This window comes from Suillus clintonianus, assembly GCF_016758775.1.
Source record: "Suillus clintonianus strain FC179 chromosome Unknown DEU56scaffold_3, whole genome shotgun sequence".
NCBI classification, from domain to species: domain Eukaryota; kingdom Fungi; phylum Basidiomycota; class Agaricomycetes; order Boletales; family Suillaceae; genus Suillus; species Suillus clintonianus.
Genome location: NW_024539227.1, coordinates 1 through 15,496, shown reverse-complemented (window position 1 = coordinate 15,496; position 15,496 = coordinate 1). Strand labels below are relative to the sequence as shown.

The window sequence follows — 15,496 nt, the reverse complement described above, 5'->3', positions numbered from 1 at the left end:
AAACGGCGCTATGCCTCTGCGACAGTCCTAATCATGAGATCTCCCCTCCGCTCTGCCTCACCAGCCTCCATTCGAGCAGAATGGCTTCCAAACTGCATCGCTTTTTTCTTCCTCACGCTCGCCTCAAGAAGCCCCACCTTTCGCGCAGCAAGCCGCAGCAACATTTTATCGCCGAGCCCCAGCTCAAGCCGTGGATCAAGCTTGATGTGCACAGGGAGTCCCGCGAGGAAAGAGACAACCGTGAGCGAAAGGAAAGGGTGCCGCGTTTCCTTGCCGTGAGAGGAAATGACGCGGTCGTCTCGTCCGAGATTGCGAGTTGGTATACGATCGAGTTCGAGTTGGAGCTGGATGACAGCATGAGAGAGTTGTTGTAAGCTGTGGGTGGAGCGGGTAGCTTACCTCGTCGATGACGCCCTGCCAGCCTCGAGTCGCGTACGCAGTACGGTGACGGCCGTATCCGCCAAGTAGCTCATCGGACCCGAGACCATTGAGGAGGACTCGTGCTGTGCTGGTGTATGGCTGATAATCATTAGACGCCGACGAAAATCGTACCCGGCCAGCCCCTTTGGAGGCAAAATACAGCGCCATAGCAAGGCTCTGGGGAAATGGCATCAGAACGTTGTCTAGCTTAGGAAGATAACCTTACAAGATCCATTACAGTTCTTCCAGGGAACATGATGGCTTCGACAGGTGCTCGCGCAGCTTGAAACTCCTGTTTTACGGATCAGAAGCATCCTCGATCTAGGGACGTACACACAGACCTCGTATGGAACATCCACCTCGACCTGGTGGAATGAACAACGTTTTTGCCGAAGAATTCATAGACTCACAAAATTCCATGTCCGGCCGTGACATATCCGCCTCAACTCTTCAACCTCCTGCAAGCCTGTCACACGGTCTGGAACCATGTACGAGGTGGATTCCTTCACGATTCCATTGGTCTCTGCTGCTTTGAGCTGTCGCTTCTTCTCGCGCTTGGGAATAGCCCCTATGTTACCATCGGTTTGAACCTGTATTTTCCGCGGATTTTCGAAAGCCACATTAAGGAGGTCTATGGGTTCATCTAAGGGTACGTGTCTAGAGAACACGAAATAATAAGAAACGCCAAAATGGAGGATAGCATCAAGGTACCTATGTGCAAGGAAGGCTAGCACCGTTGAATCGATACCGCCACTGAAGAGGACTGCGACCTGCGCTTTCCCCTTTTCGGACGACGGTTTTCGCGGTATGTTTTCAACGCGAAGCATCACGCTTCTGTCAAGGTGGTCGATAAGGTGATCAACGGCGATGGCCAGATCGTACGGTAGTATTGCGGGGTCCAACGAGAGAACAAGCGGTGGTGCATCTGGAGGAAGCGCAGTGTTCACGCGACTAAGCTTTGCCTACAAAAGGTCAAATCAAGGAAACCAGATGTCATCTCAAATGCACTCACAAATGGCAGAGTTTCCTGACCCGTATGCCGTGAAATGCATGTCAAGCTGCTGTCGAAATTTTGCGCGACCTGCATAGATTAGCAACTACAGTGCGTCTACCATGGGCTGGCTTACCCCGTTGGATTCGCGCAGTTTTCCTAAATCAAGGCAGAAGATCCCCTCAGTGGATAGTTCTTCCATGATACATCCCTGATCATCTCCGATAGAGACAGATGCAAGTAAGAAATAGGGATTAGAGACAGAAGGCTTGTGAATGAGCAGAGATCGGCGTCCAAGGGGGTCTCGAGCAAAGTATAATTTTCGAGATGCGGCCTATGCACGGAAATATCAGAAGATACATTTGAATACTGCCAACGCAGCCTACATGGTAATAGACGAATGCATATCTATCACGTATTAAACTTCAGCGGGGAAGGATGCACCCACAACACAAAGAACTCACGGCCCCTCGATCTTCCCCAACAGGAAAGGGAGATCATCCATCGCGGACAGGGAGTGTATGCTTTGGAAGAGCTTTACACCATCGTTTTCATCTGCATTGACCTATGTCAAAATATTGTTAGCCTTGGCCACAGCGACAGGGCCTTCGGACTGACAGCCAAGCCTTCGAATACTTCGCCATTCCAGCAAAAGACATCCCCATCCTGTTCATGGGGCTGTACTATGGGTGCGTCGCCTCGAAGTCGGAGCTCAGAAGCAAAGAACTCGAGGTCGAGTGTGCATGTCTCGTTCTCATTTGTGGCCTGTGCCTCACCAGGGCATGTCCCTTGAATTCGGACGTGATGGGATCCTTGTGCATCAGGACCTGTGGAGTACCTCGATCGGTTAGCCTAGCCGTCGAACGGGAGCGCATCAAACACACCACGAGCGGCATTGGCGACTTTTAATCGCTCGGACAATTCGCGAAAAGCCTCGTCCGGTCCGCCACGGATGTTATCGATGTCGCCACAACTTGAACATCCTACGTGAAGCGAGCAGATGATGCCGCACATGAAGATTCTGAGAGGAAATTAAAAAATGAAACAATAAAATATTACTATCGATCGAATCCCGGGCCGTTAACCATTTGATACTTTTGATGAGGCTGAACTCGCACCGATGGCATGTCGCTCATCTGATCACGCAAAAATCATCGAAGGAGTCAGAAATCAGCAGTCATTGATTTATTTTACTACTCCCACAACATGATACGTATCATACTAATAGTGCACCCGAAATACAGTTGCAATACAAAAATTGATGAGGTAAACGCTGCAGAATAAAATCTATTGAGACAGAACAAGTCAGTTGTATGTATTTCATATACACCTTTAAGCGGAGTATGAGCTGGCAGAGACATTGCCTCCACGTCCGGTCCAGTTGATGTCTGAAGGTAACCTGGTTAAGAGTGTGCAGACAGATAGAGACGGAGCACATACGGATGTCCCGGTCCTTAACTAGGCGGGGGTTCTCCTTACCGGGCATCACACGGAAGGTGTGTGCACCGAAGTAATCACGCTGGACGATTGGTGAGCATGTTATCTGGTCCGACGTGAAGTGGGCATACCTGAGCCTGGAGGAGGTTGGCGGGAACAACTTCGCTCCTGTAACCATCGAAGAAAGCAAGGGCAGTCGAGAAAGCGGGAGTGGGAATGCCCCAAAGGACGGCCTGAGCGATGACACGCCTCCAGCCGGGTTGTGCTTTGTGGACAGCTGCACACAATGTCATTGGACAGTACCAATAAGTGACTAAGTATACGAACCCTTGTTGAAGAAGTCATCGAAGAGCAAAGACTCAAGGTCCTTGTTCTTCTCGTAAGCGGAAGTGATGTCACCAAGGAACACACTCTGTGACAAAAGATGTAAGCCTCGGGAGCAGAATATTTGTGTTCACATACCTTGATGATGCATCCGCCTCGCCACATACGGGCGATACCAGCGTAGTTCAAGTTCCAGCTCAACTATAGATTCCTCATTTGAGAGTATACTTTGGTAATTAGAAGGTCACGAACCTCCTTGGCAGTCTCCCTCATGAGCATAAAGCCTTGCGTGTAAGAAATGATCTTGGAGGCATACAATGCCTGTTCAAGGTCATCAATGAACTGCTGCTTGTCGCCGCGGAAGGATTCCCTTTGGGGGCCATTGATAACTTTGCTGGCGCGCACGCGCTCTTCCTTGATAGCAGACAAGCAACGTGCAAACACAGCCTCACCAATGAGCGTGACTGTTAATTTCCAAACCTCGGTCAGAGATCGCACTTAGTTCGGATCTGGATGATGGCATACCGGCAGTGCCAGCGTCAAGGGCAGCAATTGCAGTCCATTTTCCGGTACCCTTCTGACCAGCCTTGTCGAGAATTTTGGTAACGAGGGGTTCACCGTCGTCGTCGTTGAATTTGAGAATGTTGGCGGTAATCTCAATGAGGAAGGAGTCAAGGACACCCTTGTTCCACGTTGTGAAGATATCAGCAATCTCGCTCTCGCTGATACCAAGGCCACGTTTGAGGATATCGTAGGCCTCAGCGATCAACTGCATGTCACCGTATTCGATACCTGGAATGATTTCCTTAACCCCACAAACTACAGGGGGACAAATAAAGATAATCACCATTGTGAACCATCTTGACGTAGTGACCAGAACCAGTCTCGCCAACCCAGTCACAGCAGGGTTCACCGTTGACCTGAGCAGCGGTTTTCTGGAAGATCTCCTTGATAGCGGGCCAGGCAGCGGTTGAACCACCAGGCATGAGGGAGGGACCATGACGAGCACCCTCCTCACCACCAGAGACACCAGAGCCGACGAAAAGGAGGCCCTTGGCTTCAAGCTCCTTGGTGCGACGGATAGAGTCAGGGTAGTGAGAGTTACCGCCATCGATGACGATATCGCCCTTCTCTAGGTAGGGCTCGAGTTGCTGAATAAAGCTGTCGACGGCAGGACCAGCCTTGACAAGAAGGATGATCTTGCGAGGGCGCTTAAGTTTTGCGCAAAGCTCCTGGATGGAGTGTGCACCCTGGACCTTGGTACCTATAAGGACGATTGGGGTAAGAGATAGGGATGGAGGGGTATGAGGTCATAAATAACCTTTTGCCTCGTTGGCGAGGAAATCATCGACTTTGCTGGTAGTACGGTTGTAAGCAACAACGGTAAAACCTTTGTCGTTCATGTTGAGGATGAGATTTTGACCCTTTTGTGAAATTCAGTAAGATGGAACGGCTGATATGCATAGATACCTTACCATGACGGCAAGACCGATGAGGCCGATATCACCTCTGCGGGAGAGAGGGGTCAGTGTATTCATACTAGACGACGACGACGACGAAGACCTACACTGGGGCCGACATTGTGGATTTAAGGTTGATGTGGTTATGGAATAAGAGAGGATGATGGAATTGTGAAGGAAAGATGGGTTGCGATCCGGTTGGATTGCCTAGATTAAGAGTCCAGCGGAGCGCAATGGCGTGAGACTCAAGATATCAATTTCCTCCCATGATCTGATTCAGCCAAATGGATGGCGATGATCCTGATCACAGCCCAATGGCTCAATTCACTTGATAATCAGAATCCAAGCTAATCTTTCCTATCGTTTGCGTTATTATCGCAAATTTGCCTACGCCCAAAGCATGTGGTCTAAGGAGCCTAAGGCGCATTCGTCGTAGCAGCACTGACTCTCTCGTGGGCAACATGACAGACAGCGAGAGAAAAATCTCATGTTCTACTGCGAAAACAAATGTTTGAGACTCACTGACGATCTCACACAACATATCGCGGTGAGGACAAGGCAGCCGCCAGCCAGTGAAAGATTGTTCATCCGAGCCAATAGCAAACCGGTCGATCCGGAGACAATTCCCAGTCCTTCAGCGCCTAATGAACGCGTGCGCCGGAACCGTGTCTTCTCTAACCCAAGCTTAAAGTAACCATTGCCACGGAACACGTCCATCTTGTGACGAGGGCAAATCTTGCTTAATACTCTGGGACAGCTTATAGAATTTGAACTACATATAGATACAACTGCTTACTGTACCTGCCACTGCGTCTCGACGGTGTTACACACGAGCGCGAGTGACACATGTCATCTGCTCGACAATCTTTCCCTCTCTCCATCAATACAGGCCAGAATTCGGGTGTCACAGTAGTGTGCGAAGGATGGGTTCTCAAGAAGAGAAGGAAAAAGATGCAAGGTATGTTCCTGACCTCCAACTCTTAGCTTTCTCAGCTAATGGAACTCCCGTCGTGGTGCAGGATTTGCTCGGAGATACTTTGTCCTCGACCAGTCCGGTTCCTTGTCCTACTCAATCGATCCAAAGCGTCCCATACGCGACAAAATATTCCTCCCTCACGCTGCGCTGTCCACTGCTGTTGGTCGTAAAGATATACACGTAGACTCGAGTAATGCCACGTTTCATATCAAGTGCTTGACCGCAGATGACTTCAATACATGGTTAACTGCAATAAGGTGAATCAGGATTCTGGAATTCTGACGTGTTTGACACTAAGAGTGGCACACGTAGACAGTTTGTCCTTCCCGAGGGACGACGGTCCCTTGCAGGAAAGACCACTCCTCGCCTGAGTCAATCCCAGTTCAATAGATCTGGCGTTATTGCTGAAGATATTGGCTCTGTATGTCCTCGCCCCATTGCGCAGCACAAATGCGCGTCGCTGACGCGCTCAACAGACGATATCTGAGTTGGAAGCTGCTTTCGCCGCCCTCCAATCCGAAAGTACACATGAGAGGAGTCACCCTTCACTGAAGTCCAAGTCGGAGAAGGATAAGCATCATCACCTTCCGTTCAACATGTTCAAAAAATGTGTTCCTCCATCCTTCCTTTGGTTCACTGCATTTGTTGACCCCAAGTCCTTTCAGCCCACCAGATTAACGAGGACGGCACGTTACCGAAGAGCAACCTTGATTCTCCGTCGAACCTTCGCTTTCAACAAATTGACACTGCCCTCGCAGCTCTCAAGTCACAACATGCTGCCCTACTGAAGTCCTTGCAGGCGCATGATGGCACAGCACCACCAACAGCTCGCGGCTCTCCTCTTCCCCCAACTACAGAAGAGAAGGAAGAAGAACCCCTCTCAGCTTCACGCTTCAATACATCACTCACTCGTAGATCAAACTTGGCGATTTCCATGTCGAGTCTGAGCGACACCACACCTAACGAATGGTTTGACGCCGAAGAGGATGTAGGCGAGGAATTCTTCCTAGACGTGCCCACTCCAGATGAGGAGATGGAGCTCTTTGTTCCCCAATCCGACACTAGTAGTTTAAATCAAACCGAATCTGGCGACGAGGAGAAGCCTTCCACACCTCCAGCCCATGATCTAGATCCCTCCGTGAACGCTCGTCAAGTGGTACGACGGACGCGCTTACCTTCGGGACCGGTCGGTGACGAGGGCAGTTTATTCGCTATTCTCAAGAACAATGTCGGAAAGGTGACTTTTCTTGCTTTGGATACCACAAACTCATCGCTAATGGACATGTCAAAGGACTTGTCTACGATCGCCTTTCCTGTGTCGTTCAACGAGCCCCTGACTTTGTTGCAACGCACAGCAGAAGAACTGGAATATTTTAATTTGCTACATCAAGCAACTGAGGCTAATGATCCCACTCAACGCTTATGCTTCGTTGCCGCGTTTGCTGTGTCCGGGTATGCACACACAAGATATCGGACCGGTCGCAAAGGCTTGTAGGTACACCCTATTTTATTTCTTCCGATAGCCCTAACAACAAGGTCAGCAATCCCATGCTCGCTGAAACATTTGAAGACGTGCGAATGAAGTTCCTGGCCGAGAAGGTGTCGCACAATCCTGTCATAATTGCATACCACGCAGAAGGCAAAGGCTGGGAATTGAACGCGACTTCGGCCGGGAAAACCAAGTTCTGGGGTGAGGATGTCTGATAGCAGTGCCAGTGCCACGTTGATGTGCTTGATTTAAATATAGGCAAGAGCTTGGAAGTCATTCCCCTTGGGACGACGCGGCTGAAGATTGGGAATGATGAGTATGAATGGTGAGTAACGGTTCATCGTGCCTTTACCGTGTATTACTCTGACACTGACAGGAACAAACCTTCATCATTTATGCGAAACCTGATGATGGGCACAAAGTACCTGGAACACTGTGGCAAGATGACGATTGAAAACACGACGAGTGGTGCAACTTGCGTCCTTGACTTCAAGCAAAGTGGGTATTGGGGTGCATCTAATGAAGTCTCTGGGGTGGTTCTCTCTTCATCCCGTGAGGTATCTGCCCGCATAGAAGGCAAATGGGACGAACAAATCGCGCAAGCGCTCGACTCTTCCTACTTGCACGTCCTCTGGCGCATCACACCATTCGAGAAGGAGTCCCCACAATACTATGGCTTTACTGCATTTGGCATGACGTTGAACGAGATCACGAGCGACCTCGAGGGTCGTCTGCCTCCTACGGATTCGCGATTCCGGCCCGATGTGCGTGCACTAGAACATGGGGACGACAATGAGGCGGAGGCTCAGAAGACGCGCGTTGAGGAGATGCAGAGGGATAGACGGAGACGGGGCGCGGACCGAGCTCCAAGGTGGTTTAAGCAGGACGGGGAAGAGTGGACATATGCGGGAGGCTATTGGGAGGCTAGGGCAAGGGGGTGGAAGGACACTCCAGTCGAGCCACTTTGGTGATAGGCTAGGACTCTATTGACACTCCATCTCTATTCATACTACACTAGATTAGCCTCTTCAAATTCGGATCTATATCATGATGTGGCCCATCCGGGCGTGTTTTTGAATAGGTTTGAATGCAGGTATGTCAAGCGCGTCGAAATGGACGCGTTCAGCATATCCAAAAATGGACGTAATAGTAGAAATTGAAAATTTGCAACCGAACCGAACACGAAAACGTTTTCTCCTCAATAAAAGACCGTGCAGAGGCAGGCGAGGAGGGCTGCAGAGGACGAAGATGATTTCAACAACCCTGCGGAGCAGTGCTCTCGCCGCAGGACCCACACTCCGGCGGTGTCTGGCAACGCATGTGCCGTCTTATGAAAAGGACTGTTCTTCGATCACCCCGCCTTATGCCCAGCTTATTGAAAAATTGGAACGCGTTCGGGAGCTCCTGAACAACCGGCCTTTGACCTTGGCTGAAAAGATCTTGTACAGTCATCTCAATGACCCCGAGAAGAGCTTGTCTGGAGGAGGGAAGATAAGGGGAGAAAGCTACCTGCAGCTCACGCCTCAGCGAGTCGCAATGCAGGACGCTTCCGCTCAGTATGTTATTATTGCACGTTATTCTGAGCCGGTCTTGATCATGTACCCGTTCATAGAATGGCTTTGTACGCATTGTGTTCAATCTTGGTGTAACGCCATGATATTGACGTTTCTGGCAGGCTTCAGTTCATGAGTGCTGGTCTCTCTCGATGTGCTGTTCCAACTAGCATACACTGTGATCATCTTATTCAAGCTATCAACGGTGCAGAATCAGACTTGAAGGTATGGTTCCGTCTTCTTCAGGACAGCACGTGTTGCTCATCAGACGAATAAAAGAGGTCGATTGCCTCCAATAAAGAGGTGTTCGATTTCCTTGAAAGTGCTGCTCGCAGGTACGGCATCGAATTCTGGAAACCAGGCTCTGGTATCATTCACCAGATCGTACTCGAGAACTATGCCGCGCCAGGAATGCTCATGTGAGTGCATCCGTGTTGTGTCGGCCTTGCAGGTTTTGAAAAATGACAACAAACAGGCTAGGCACAGGTGAGTAATTTCGTGAGGAGTTGGATCATCAAACTGACCTATTGGTAGACTCACACACGCCTAATGCTGGAGGGCTCGGTCTGCTGGCCATTGGTGTTGGAGGTGCTGATGCGGTTGACGCCATGACTGGAACTCCTTGGGAACTGAAGGCCCCTCAAGTTGTTGGTGAGATAGATTAATTCACGGTTACGCCGTGCTTTCTAACTAGATTGATGTCAGGCATACACCTGACCGGGAAACTCAGTGGTTGGGCAACGCCTAAGGACCTGATCCTTCACCTTGCTGGCAAATTGACCGTCCGGGTGAGTAAACGAACCAACTTGTGAAAATGAATTACCAACACATGTACAGGGAGGCACTGGACGCATTTTGGAGTACTTCGGCCCTGGTGTGGCTAACCAGTCATGTACAGGTGAAATGAAGCCATAAATGTAGGTTAACTTCGCACTTATCATGATTCATTGCTAGGTCTCGCTACCGTTGCTAATATGGGAGCTGAAGTCGGTGCTACTACCTCGACTTTCCCTTACACGGAGAATATGCAAGCGTACTTGAATGCAACTGGACGTGCGCCTGTCGCTCGTGCTGCTGACAAGGCTGCATCATTGGGCTTCCTGAGCGCCGATAAGGGTGCTGAATACGATGAAGTCATTGAAATCGTACGGTCGTACTTTATCCAGCGGACTGGGTATCTTATTTGCATCTACAGAATTTGTCCGAGCTTGAACCAACTATCAACGGCCCTTTCACTCCTGATTTGGCAACACCTTTGTCGAAGTTCGGGACTTTTGTGAAAGAACAAGGTTGGAAGGACGAGCTTTCCGCTGGCCTTATCGGTTCGTGCACAAACAGCTCATACGAGGACATGGTATGTTGTTCATAGTTTGATTATACATCACTAACCTAACCCGACGTAGACGCGAGTGGCAGAGCTGGCAAAACAAGCAAAGGCCGCTGGCTTGGTCACCAAGGTTCCTTTCCTTTGCACTCCCGGTTCAGAACAGATTCGTGCGACTATGGAGCGCGACGGTGTTACAGACACTTTGGAAGATGTCGGCGCTGTTGTTCTGGCAAATGCATGCGGTCCTTGTATTGGTCAAGTACGTAATACATTTGCGCTCAATCACAGACTTTTGACCTATTTGCTTAGTGGAAACGAGATGATATGAAGGGTGAAGAAAATGGTAAATGACTCTAGTAAATACCGATTGAACGAGCTAAACTTCTTTCCAAAGCAATTTTGACATCTTTCAACCGGTAAGAGCACGCCAATCACTTTTTCATGTGGCATTGCTTATTTTCAATAACGCAGGAACTTCAAGTCTCGCAATGATGGAAACCGGCTAACTATGAACTTCCTCGCGTCGCCTACGATCGTGACAGCCATGGCATTCTCTGGCTCGCTGTCGTTTAATCCGATGACGGATACCCTGACTCTGCCCTCTGGCAAACCGTTCAGATTCGCTCCACCCGCTGGACAAGATTTACCAACAGAAGGTTTCACTCAAGGCAACACCGACTACTACCCTTCCCCCACGCCAGAGCCACAACCAGAAACTGAGGTGGTCATTCGTGCAGACTCTCAGCGTCTTGAACTGTTGGAGCCTTTCCAAAGTCATTTCGGTGACAGGGGTCTGGAACTCCCGCCCTTGAAAGTACTGATGCGTGTAAGAGGGAAATGCACTACTGACCACATCTCTGCGGCTGTAAGTTAGATAGATGTCTGCTCAAGTCGCCCAGCTAACCCATGAACAGGGCCCCTGGTTGAAATACAAGGGACATCTTACCAACATTTCTGAAAATCTTCGTACGTCTATGCGTACTCTTAGCACAGTTCATTCTGACTATTATTTACAGTTATCACGGTGTGTCGCGCAAGCTGCCATTTTGTAAGTGTGATATTAAACTTGACCCAATTCAGGCTGTGAACGACGAAGGGGGCGACGTGAATGTTGCATTCGACCATGATCGTGCCGCTGGCGAGACTGAGACGGACACCATTCCAGCAGTCGCAAAACGATTCAAAGCTCGCGATCAGCCTTGGACTCTGGTCGTTGATGACAACTACGGCGAAGGTAGTGCCCGTGAGCATGCTGCACTTCAGCCTAGATTCTATGGTACGTTGTAGTATCTCGCGTTGCACTCGAGTAATATCTTAATGTCGCGTTAGGGTGTGCAATGATCGTCGCAAGGTCTTTTGCTCGAATTCACGAGACTAACTTGAAGGTGAGTTGTGGCCGAACAACTGTGAGATATTGGTTTAATTGGGATGCAGAAACAAGGAGTTCTTCCCCTTTGGTTCGCCGACAAGGCCGACTACTCTCGCATCGGATCAGGCGACGTAGTTGAAACCATTGGCTTGGCAGACCTTATCGAGGGACGACAAAACGCCGCAGTGAAGCTCAAGGTCACCAAGCGCACCGGCGAGGTATTCGAGATACTCACAACACACACCATGTCGGAGGATCAGTTGAAGTGGTTCTGCGCGGGTTCTGCTCTCAACTTCATTCGCTCACAGATGTCATGATAAGCCGATTATATTCTAAAATGTAATATACAAAAGCTATGAGTGGATACTATTAGGGGGCGCATACTACCTTGTACTCGTCAAAGACTGTCCTAGGGAAGTCAGTTGTTGAGATCCGATGTGGTCTTGTTCTTTGAGTGCATTCAAAGCTTGCTTGGCAAGAAGGACAGCAGATTCTGGCATGCCTGCCAGTTGAGCAACCTTGAGGCCATGGCTATCTCGATTCACGCCTGGCCGCAGACGGTGGGAGTAGGCGAAATGATTGTCCTGATAGGCTCCTCTGAGTAGACATAAACACGAGTTCATAGTCACTTACGTCTATCTCATCAACATCTGTACAAAAGAACCCGACTTCGTGGAAGACGCCGCCGCCACGGTGACTATCGGAGTAACCAAGCATATCTGCGAGTTCATGAAAATGAGTTGCAAACAAGGCTCGACACTGATTTTGGGTCACGAGATAATGGACGGCAGCAAATGCTATCGCTAGACCATCTTTGACAGTGGTTCCACGACCTACTTCATCCATGATGACCTACAGGGTTTTCAGCTTTCATACATGCTGGAATGAGTAAACCAACAACCCACCAAGCTCTTTGGAGTTGCCCGGCGCAGGATTTCAGCCGTTTCGAGCATCTCCACCATGAAAGTACTTCTGTCGCGAAACAGATCATCCTTGGCCCCTACTCTGGAAAAGAGTTTATCTACAACTCCGATGACAGCGTGGTCCGCGGGTACAAAGGAACCAGTTTGAGCGAGTATAGCAATCAAGGCTGCTTGTCGCAAAAATGTTGATTTCCCTGCCATGTTCGGGCCTGTGATTATGTGAAGCCAGGAGGCACGTTCTAGTGCCACGGAGTTCGGGGTGAAGACTCGACCTGAAGTGAGCAGACCAAGTTCTACGGTTGGATGTCGTCCATTGGTAACCTCATATGTCGTGCTCATATAACGTAAGTTAAGGGCCAGGGGGATGTGCATCGACTAACGTACTTATCAGTGATAACGGGCCTTGTGAACCGTAATTCAGCTGCTAGACTCGCAAATCCGAGGGCAACATCCAATTCGTCCATTATCCGCGCATTTCTTCGAAGATGGGTCGCAAAGGCTTTGACCTGATTTTTTCATGAACCTGTGGTAACACGTTCGGGACAGGGACCACTCACCTCATTGCGCAGCAGGCTGAAAGCTTCCTTCTCAGCATTCGTGATCGCCGCCGCCGTTTCAACTAGCTGATTGCCTAGAGACGACCATGGCTACGGCCGATCGTTTTAAATGAGGCGCTGTTCATGAAAGAGGAAGGGGGACGAACAGACCTGGTAAAAATAGGAGCTCGTCGAACCGCTCTCCGATATATTAATGAACAGCGGCGATGCCTTCACAACGGCCTGGTCTCTTCTCGAGCGACCGATGTGGACATGCATTCCTTGTGCAGGGGAAGTCCGCAAGGTCAGAGAAGGTGCTTCTACTCAACTGAGTCAGTTGCGGCCCGAAGTTAGATATGTGCCTTACCATAGTCTACTTGAAGTTGACGTTCCAATTTCCTTCTTTGCTCTAGTAAATTGGCGAGAGTAGTATGCAGAGATGCCAGTTGGGAAGAAAATCTGGACCATGACAATGTAAGTAATGATTAATGAGGGTCTGGAACAACAGCGCTGCGTACTCTGGCCGAATGGAGAACCTAGAGGGAATATCAAACTTGGAACAAATTTTGCTGGGCTCCTCCGTGTCTGCTGGCAGAGAGCCATCGGGGTCCTCTCCATCTCTTGATTCGTCTGTAGTTTCAATATCTTGCAAGGCCAAATTGATTCGACTCTCAAGGTCTTGCAGATCTGCCATTCGACATACGATAGCATCGACACTTGACCAATCTTCCGAAAGCAGAAAGCCTCGTTCCGAGCTTTCCATCTGCTTCTCGAGTCCCAAACGCTTGCGAATTGCACTCCAAACGTTAATCGTCTTGCTGATCGAAACCAAATCGCCAGGATCACCTCGCCCAAGAAGGAACCTCTGAACGATCCGTGTTGTGTCTTCGACTTCGTCCAAGAAGTGCCTGACGTCGCTGAGTAAGTGTTGCCTGGCGTGAAAGAAGGCAACCAATGACTGTCGAGCTTGTATTTCTTTTACTGAGGTGCTCGGTGAACCTGAGTGTGTATTAGGGGCCTAGGAATTGAATTGAATAACAAAGACTCACACAACCATCGAGCCAGTAAACGTGTTCCGCTACGTGTTACAGTCCTTTTGACGACGCTTAGCAAGCTGCCTGTCGTGCCGCCCTCTCGCGTGCTTTCCCTGATTTCAAGTGCCTTAATGGTGTGAGAGTCGATTTGCATACGCTCTACGTTGCCTTCGCGGCTCGGCATTGAGAGACGTGGCATGTGCTCCAGTAAATTAGCGTGCAAAAAGTTGGTAAGAATGGTGATAGCGGATGTCTCTTCTGGAGAATAGGCAGAAGGAACAGAGGACAAGTCTCCCTCCAGTTTGTTGAGGTCATCTGGAGTCGCAACAGTCGCGGGCGAATGCTTCACCAAGGTTTCTTGAGAAGGCGTGACGTAAGACACAAAGCAACCTTCATCTGCTAGCAGCTGCTTAATGAGGTGTGAGGGGCTGGGTTGGAGTCTCTCCTCTAGGACAACTTCTCGCGGGCATATCCTCGCCAGATCATCCTTCAGAGCGTCCCGAGATGACGTCTTTGCAAAGAATTCACCTGTAGAAACGTCAATCCAGGCTAATCCCACGGGCGAGGTCCCATCCATTTCTTCTGTTGCACCGTGATCGGCACTGATAGACAAGAGATAATTGTTCTCGTATTGGTTGATGAACGGCTCGTCAATGAGTGTCCCAGGGGTTATGACGCGAACCACTCGTCGATCAAACTCGGGTTTCTGGCCAGGCGCAGAATACCGAGGAAATTCTTCGCACATCGCGACGAACCGTTTGTTTTGTTGGACGAGAACCTTGAGATACTTGTCCAGATGCATCAGCGGGAACCCGCACATGGCGATACTTTGCTTGTCCCATATGCGAGAAGTCAGCTTGATGTTTAGCAGACGAGCGACCTCAATTGCTTGGTCGAAGTAGGACTGCGACAGATACATTTGAGCAAGGTTCGTCAACGTAGAGGGAGGCGCGCCGCACCTCGTAAAACTGACCGACACGAGTCAGGAGTATGCAATGGGGAAACTTAGCAAGGTTGTTCAGGATCTCAGTGGCAAGCATGTTGCGTGGCTGTTTTGGAGGTGCAACACTGTCCACCTTTGTTTTTCGACGCCGGCGAGTCTTTATTGGGGTGACAGTAATTGCGGGAATTTCTGCCCCTGTTAGAATCATATGACAATCCGCGGTTGATCAGCAGGAGAATGAGCGTACCTGTGTCGGCAGCGAGAGCACCATCTACTTTTGTTTTTCGACGCCGGCGAGGTTTCGTTTGAGTCTCGGTAGTTGCAGGGATCTCTGCCCCTGTTAAAATAGTATCTCAGTTTGCAATTGATCAGCCAGGGAATGAGCATACCTGCGTCATGAGTGGGAGCACGATCTGCTGCCTTTGGCCGACCTCTACGTTTCCTGGGTTGTTCTTCCTTGACGACTGCACTACTTTGCTGCAATGGAGTGTCCAAACCTTCCGTGTTTCTTACGCCCCTTTTTGGCTTCTCGGTGGTGATCAAGCGCGATACTGGATGGATGGCATGCGCATTTGATTTTCATAAGAAAGGAATATCACAAATACATCTGAATTGCGCACAAGAAGGAATTACAAGATCATTAGGGACGCTCGTGTCACTTTGGCTCGGCACCTTGGCAGAAGGAGGCGGAAGCGAATGCTCCCCCAGCACGAC

At 49.7% G+C, this 15,496-nt stretch overlaps 5 protein-coding genes across 5 annotated transcripts; 2 read left to right on the top strand and 3 right to left on the bottom strand.

Annotated features, from left to right (window-relative positions):
- Nucleotides 1-8: 8 nt before the first annotated feature.
- Nucleotides 9-2,425, bottom strand: DEU56DRAFT_942558 (asparagine synthase-domain-containing protein; the record flags this gene model as incomplete). The annotated part of the gene is made up of 11 exons (XM_041358953.1): nucleotides 9-344; nucleotides 400-597; nucleotides 647-712; nucleotides 762-785; nucleotides 831-1,382; nucleotides 1,433-1,501; nucleotides 1,548-1,745; nucleotides 1,798-1,819; nucleotides 1,876-1,976; nucleotides 2,030-2,238; nucleotides 2,296-2,425. 11 exons carry the CDS (start codon nucleotides 2,423-2,425, stop codon nucleotides 9-11), a joined length of 1,905 nt encoding a protein of 634 aa, XP_041214611.1.
- Nucleotides 2,426-2,567: 142 nt separating this feature from the next.
- Nucleotides 2,568-4,883, bottom strand: DEU56DRAFT_767094 (6-phosphogluconate dehydrogenase). The gene is made up of 11 exons (XM_041351130.1): nucleotides 4,740-4,883; nucleotides 4,648-4,681; nucleotides 4,494-4,596; nucleotides 4,020-4,436; nucleotides 3,698-3,964; nucleotides 3,425-3,636; nucleotides 3,311-3,373; nucleotides 3,176-3,260; nucleotides 2,980-3,125; nucleotides 2,852-2,930; nucleotides 2,568-2,799 (listed from the first exon to the last, which is right to left on the bottom strand). The coding sequence occupies exons 1-11, from the start codon at nucleotides 4,751-4,753 to the stop codon at nucleotides 2,744-2,746; spliced, it is 1,476 nt and encodes a 491-aa protein (XP_041214610.1). The 5' UTR covers nucleotides 4,754-4,883; the 3' UTR covers nucleotides 2,568-2,743.
- A 327-nt stretch (nucleotides 4,884-5,210) lies between these two features.
- Nucleotides 5,211-8,170, top strand: DEU56DRAFT_767092 (Oxysterol-binding protein-domain-containing protein). The gene is made up of 9 exons (XM_041351129.1): nucleotides 5,211-5,590; nucleotides 5,652-5,865; nucleotides 5,921-6,029; nucleotides 6,085-6,217; nucleotides 6,274-6,845; nucleotides 6,900-7,099; nucleotides 7,150-7,298; nucleotides 7,356-7,422; nucleotides 7,474-8,170. The coding sequence occupies exons 1-9, from the start codon at nucleotides 5,479-5,481 to the stop codon at nucleotides 8,066-8,068; spliced, it is 2,151 nt and encodes a 716-aa protein (XP_041214609.1). The 5' UTR covers nucleotides 5,211-5,478; the 3' UTR covers nucleotides 8,069-8,170.
- A 105-nt stretch (nucleotides 8,171-8,275) lies between these two features.
- Nucleotides 8,276-11,751, top strand: DEU56DRAFT_876595 (aconitate hydratase). The gene is made up of 19 exons (XM_041356016.1): nucleotides 8,276-8,653; nucleotides 8,710-8,718; nucleotides 8,773-8,875; nucleotides 8,930-9,069; nucleotides 9,126-9,136; nucleotides 9,185-9,301; nucleotides 9,356-9,438; nucleotides 9,488-9,548; nucleotides 9,605-9,795; nucleotides 9,846-10,004; nucleotides 10,054-10,236; nucleotides 10,287-10,320; nucleotides 10,372-10,393; nucleotides 10,449-10,842; nucleotides 10,892-10,943; nucleotides 10,994-11,001; nucleotides 11,058-11,253; nucleotides 11,307-11,362; nucleotides 11,412-11,751. Exons 1-19 carry the CDS (start codon nucleotides 8,346-8,348, stop codon nucleotides 11,661-11,663), a joined length of 2,379 nt encoding a protein of 792 aa, XP_041214608.1. The 5' UTR covers nucleotides 8,276-8,345; the 3' UTR covers nucleotides 11,664-11,751.
- On the bottom strand, nucleotides 11,730-14,879 carry DEU56DRAFT_867854 (muts domain V-domain-containing protein; the record flags this gene model as incomplete). The annotated part of the gene is made up of 10 exons (XM_041355453.1): nucleotides 11,730-11,930; nucleotides 11,980-12,198; nucleotides 12,252-12,603; nucleotides 12,654-12,775; nucleotides 12,827-12,916; nucleotides 12,977-13,125; nucleotides 13,173-13,264; nucleotides 13,324-13,804; nucleotides 13,855-14,743; nucleotides 14,799-14,879. 10 exons carry the CDS (start codon nucleotides 14,877-14,879, stop codon nucleotides 11,730-11,732), a joined length of 2,676 nt encoding a protein of 891 aa, XP_041214607.1.
- Nucleotides 14,880-15,496: the final 617 nt, after the last annotated feature.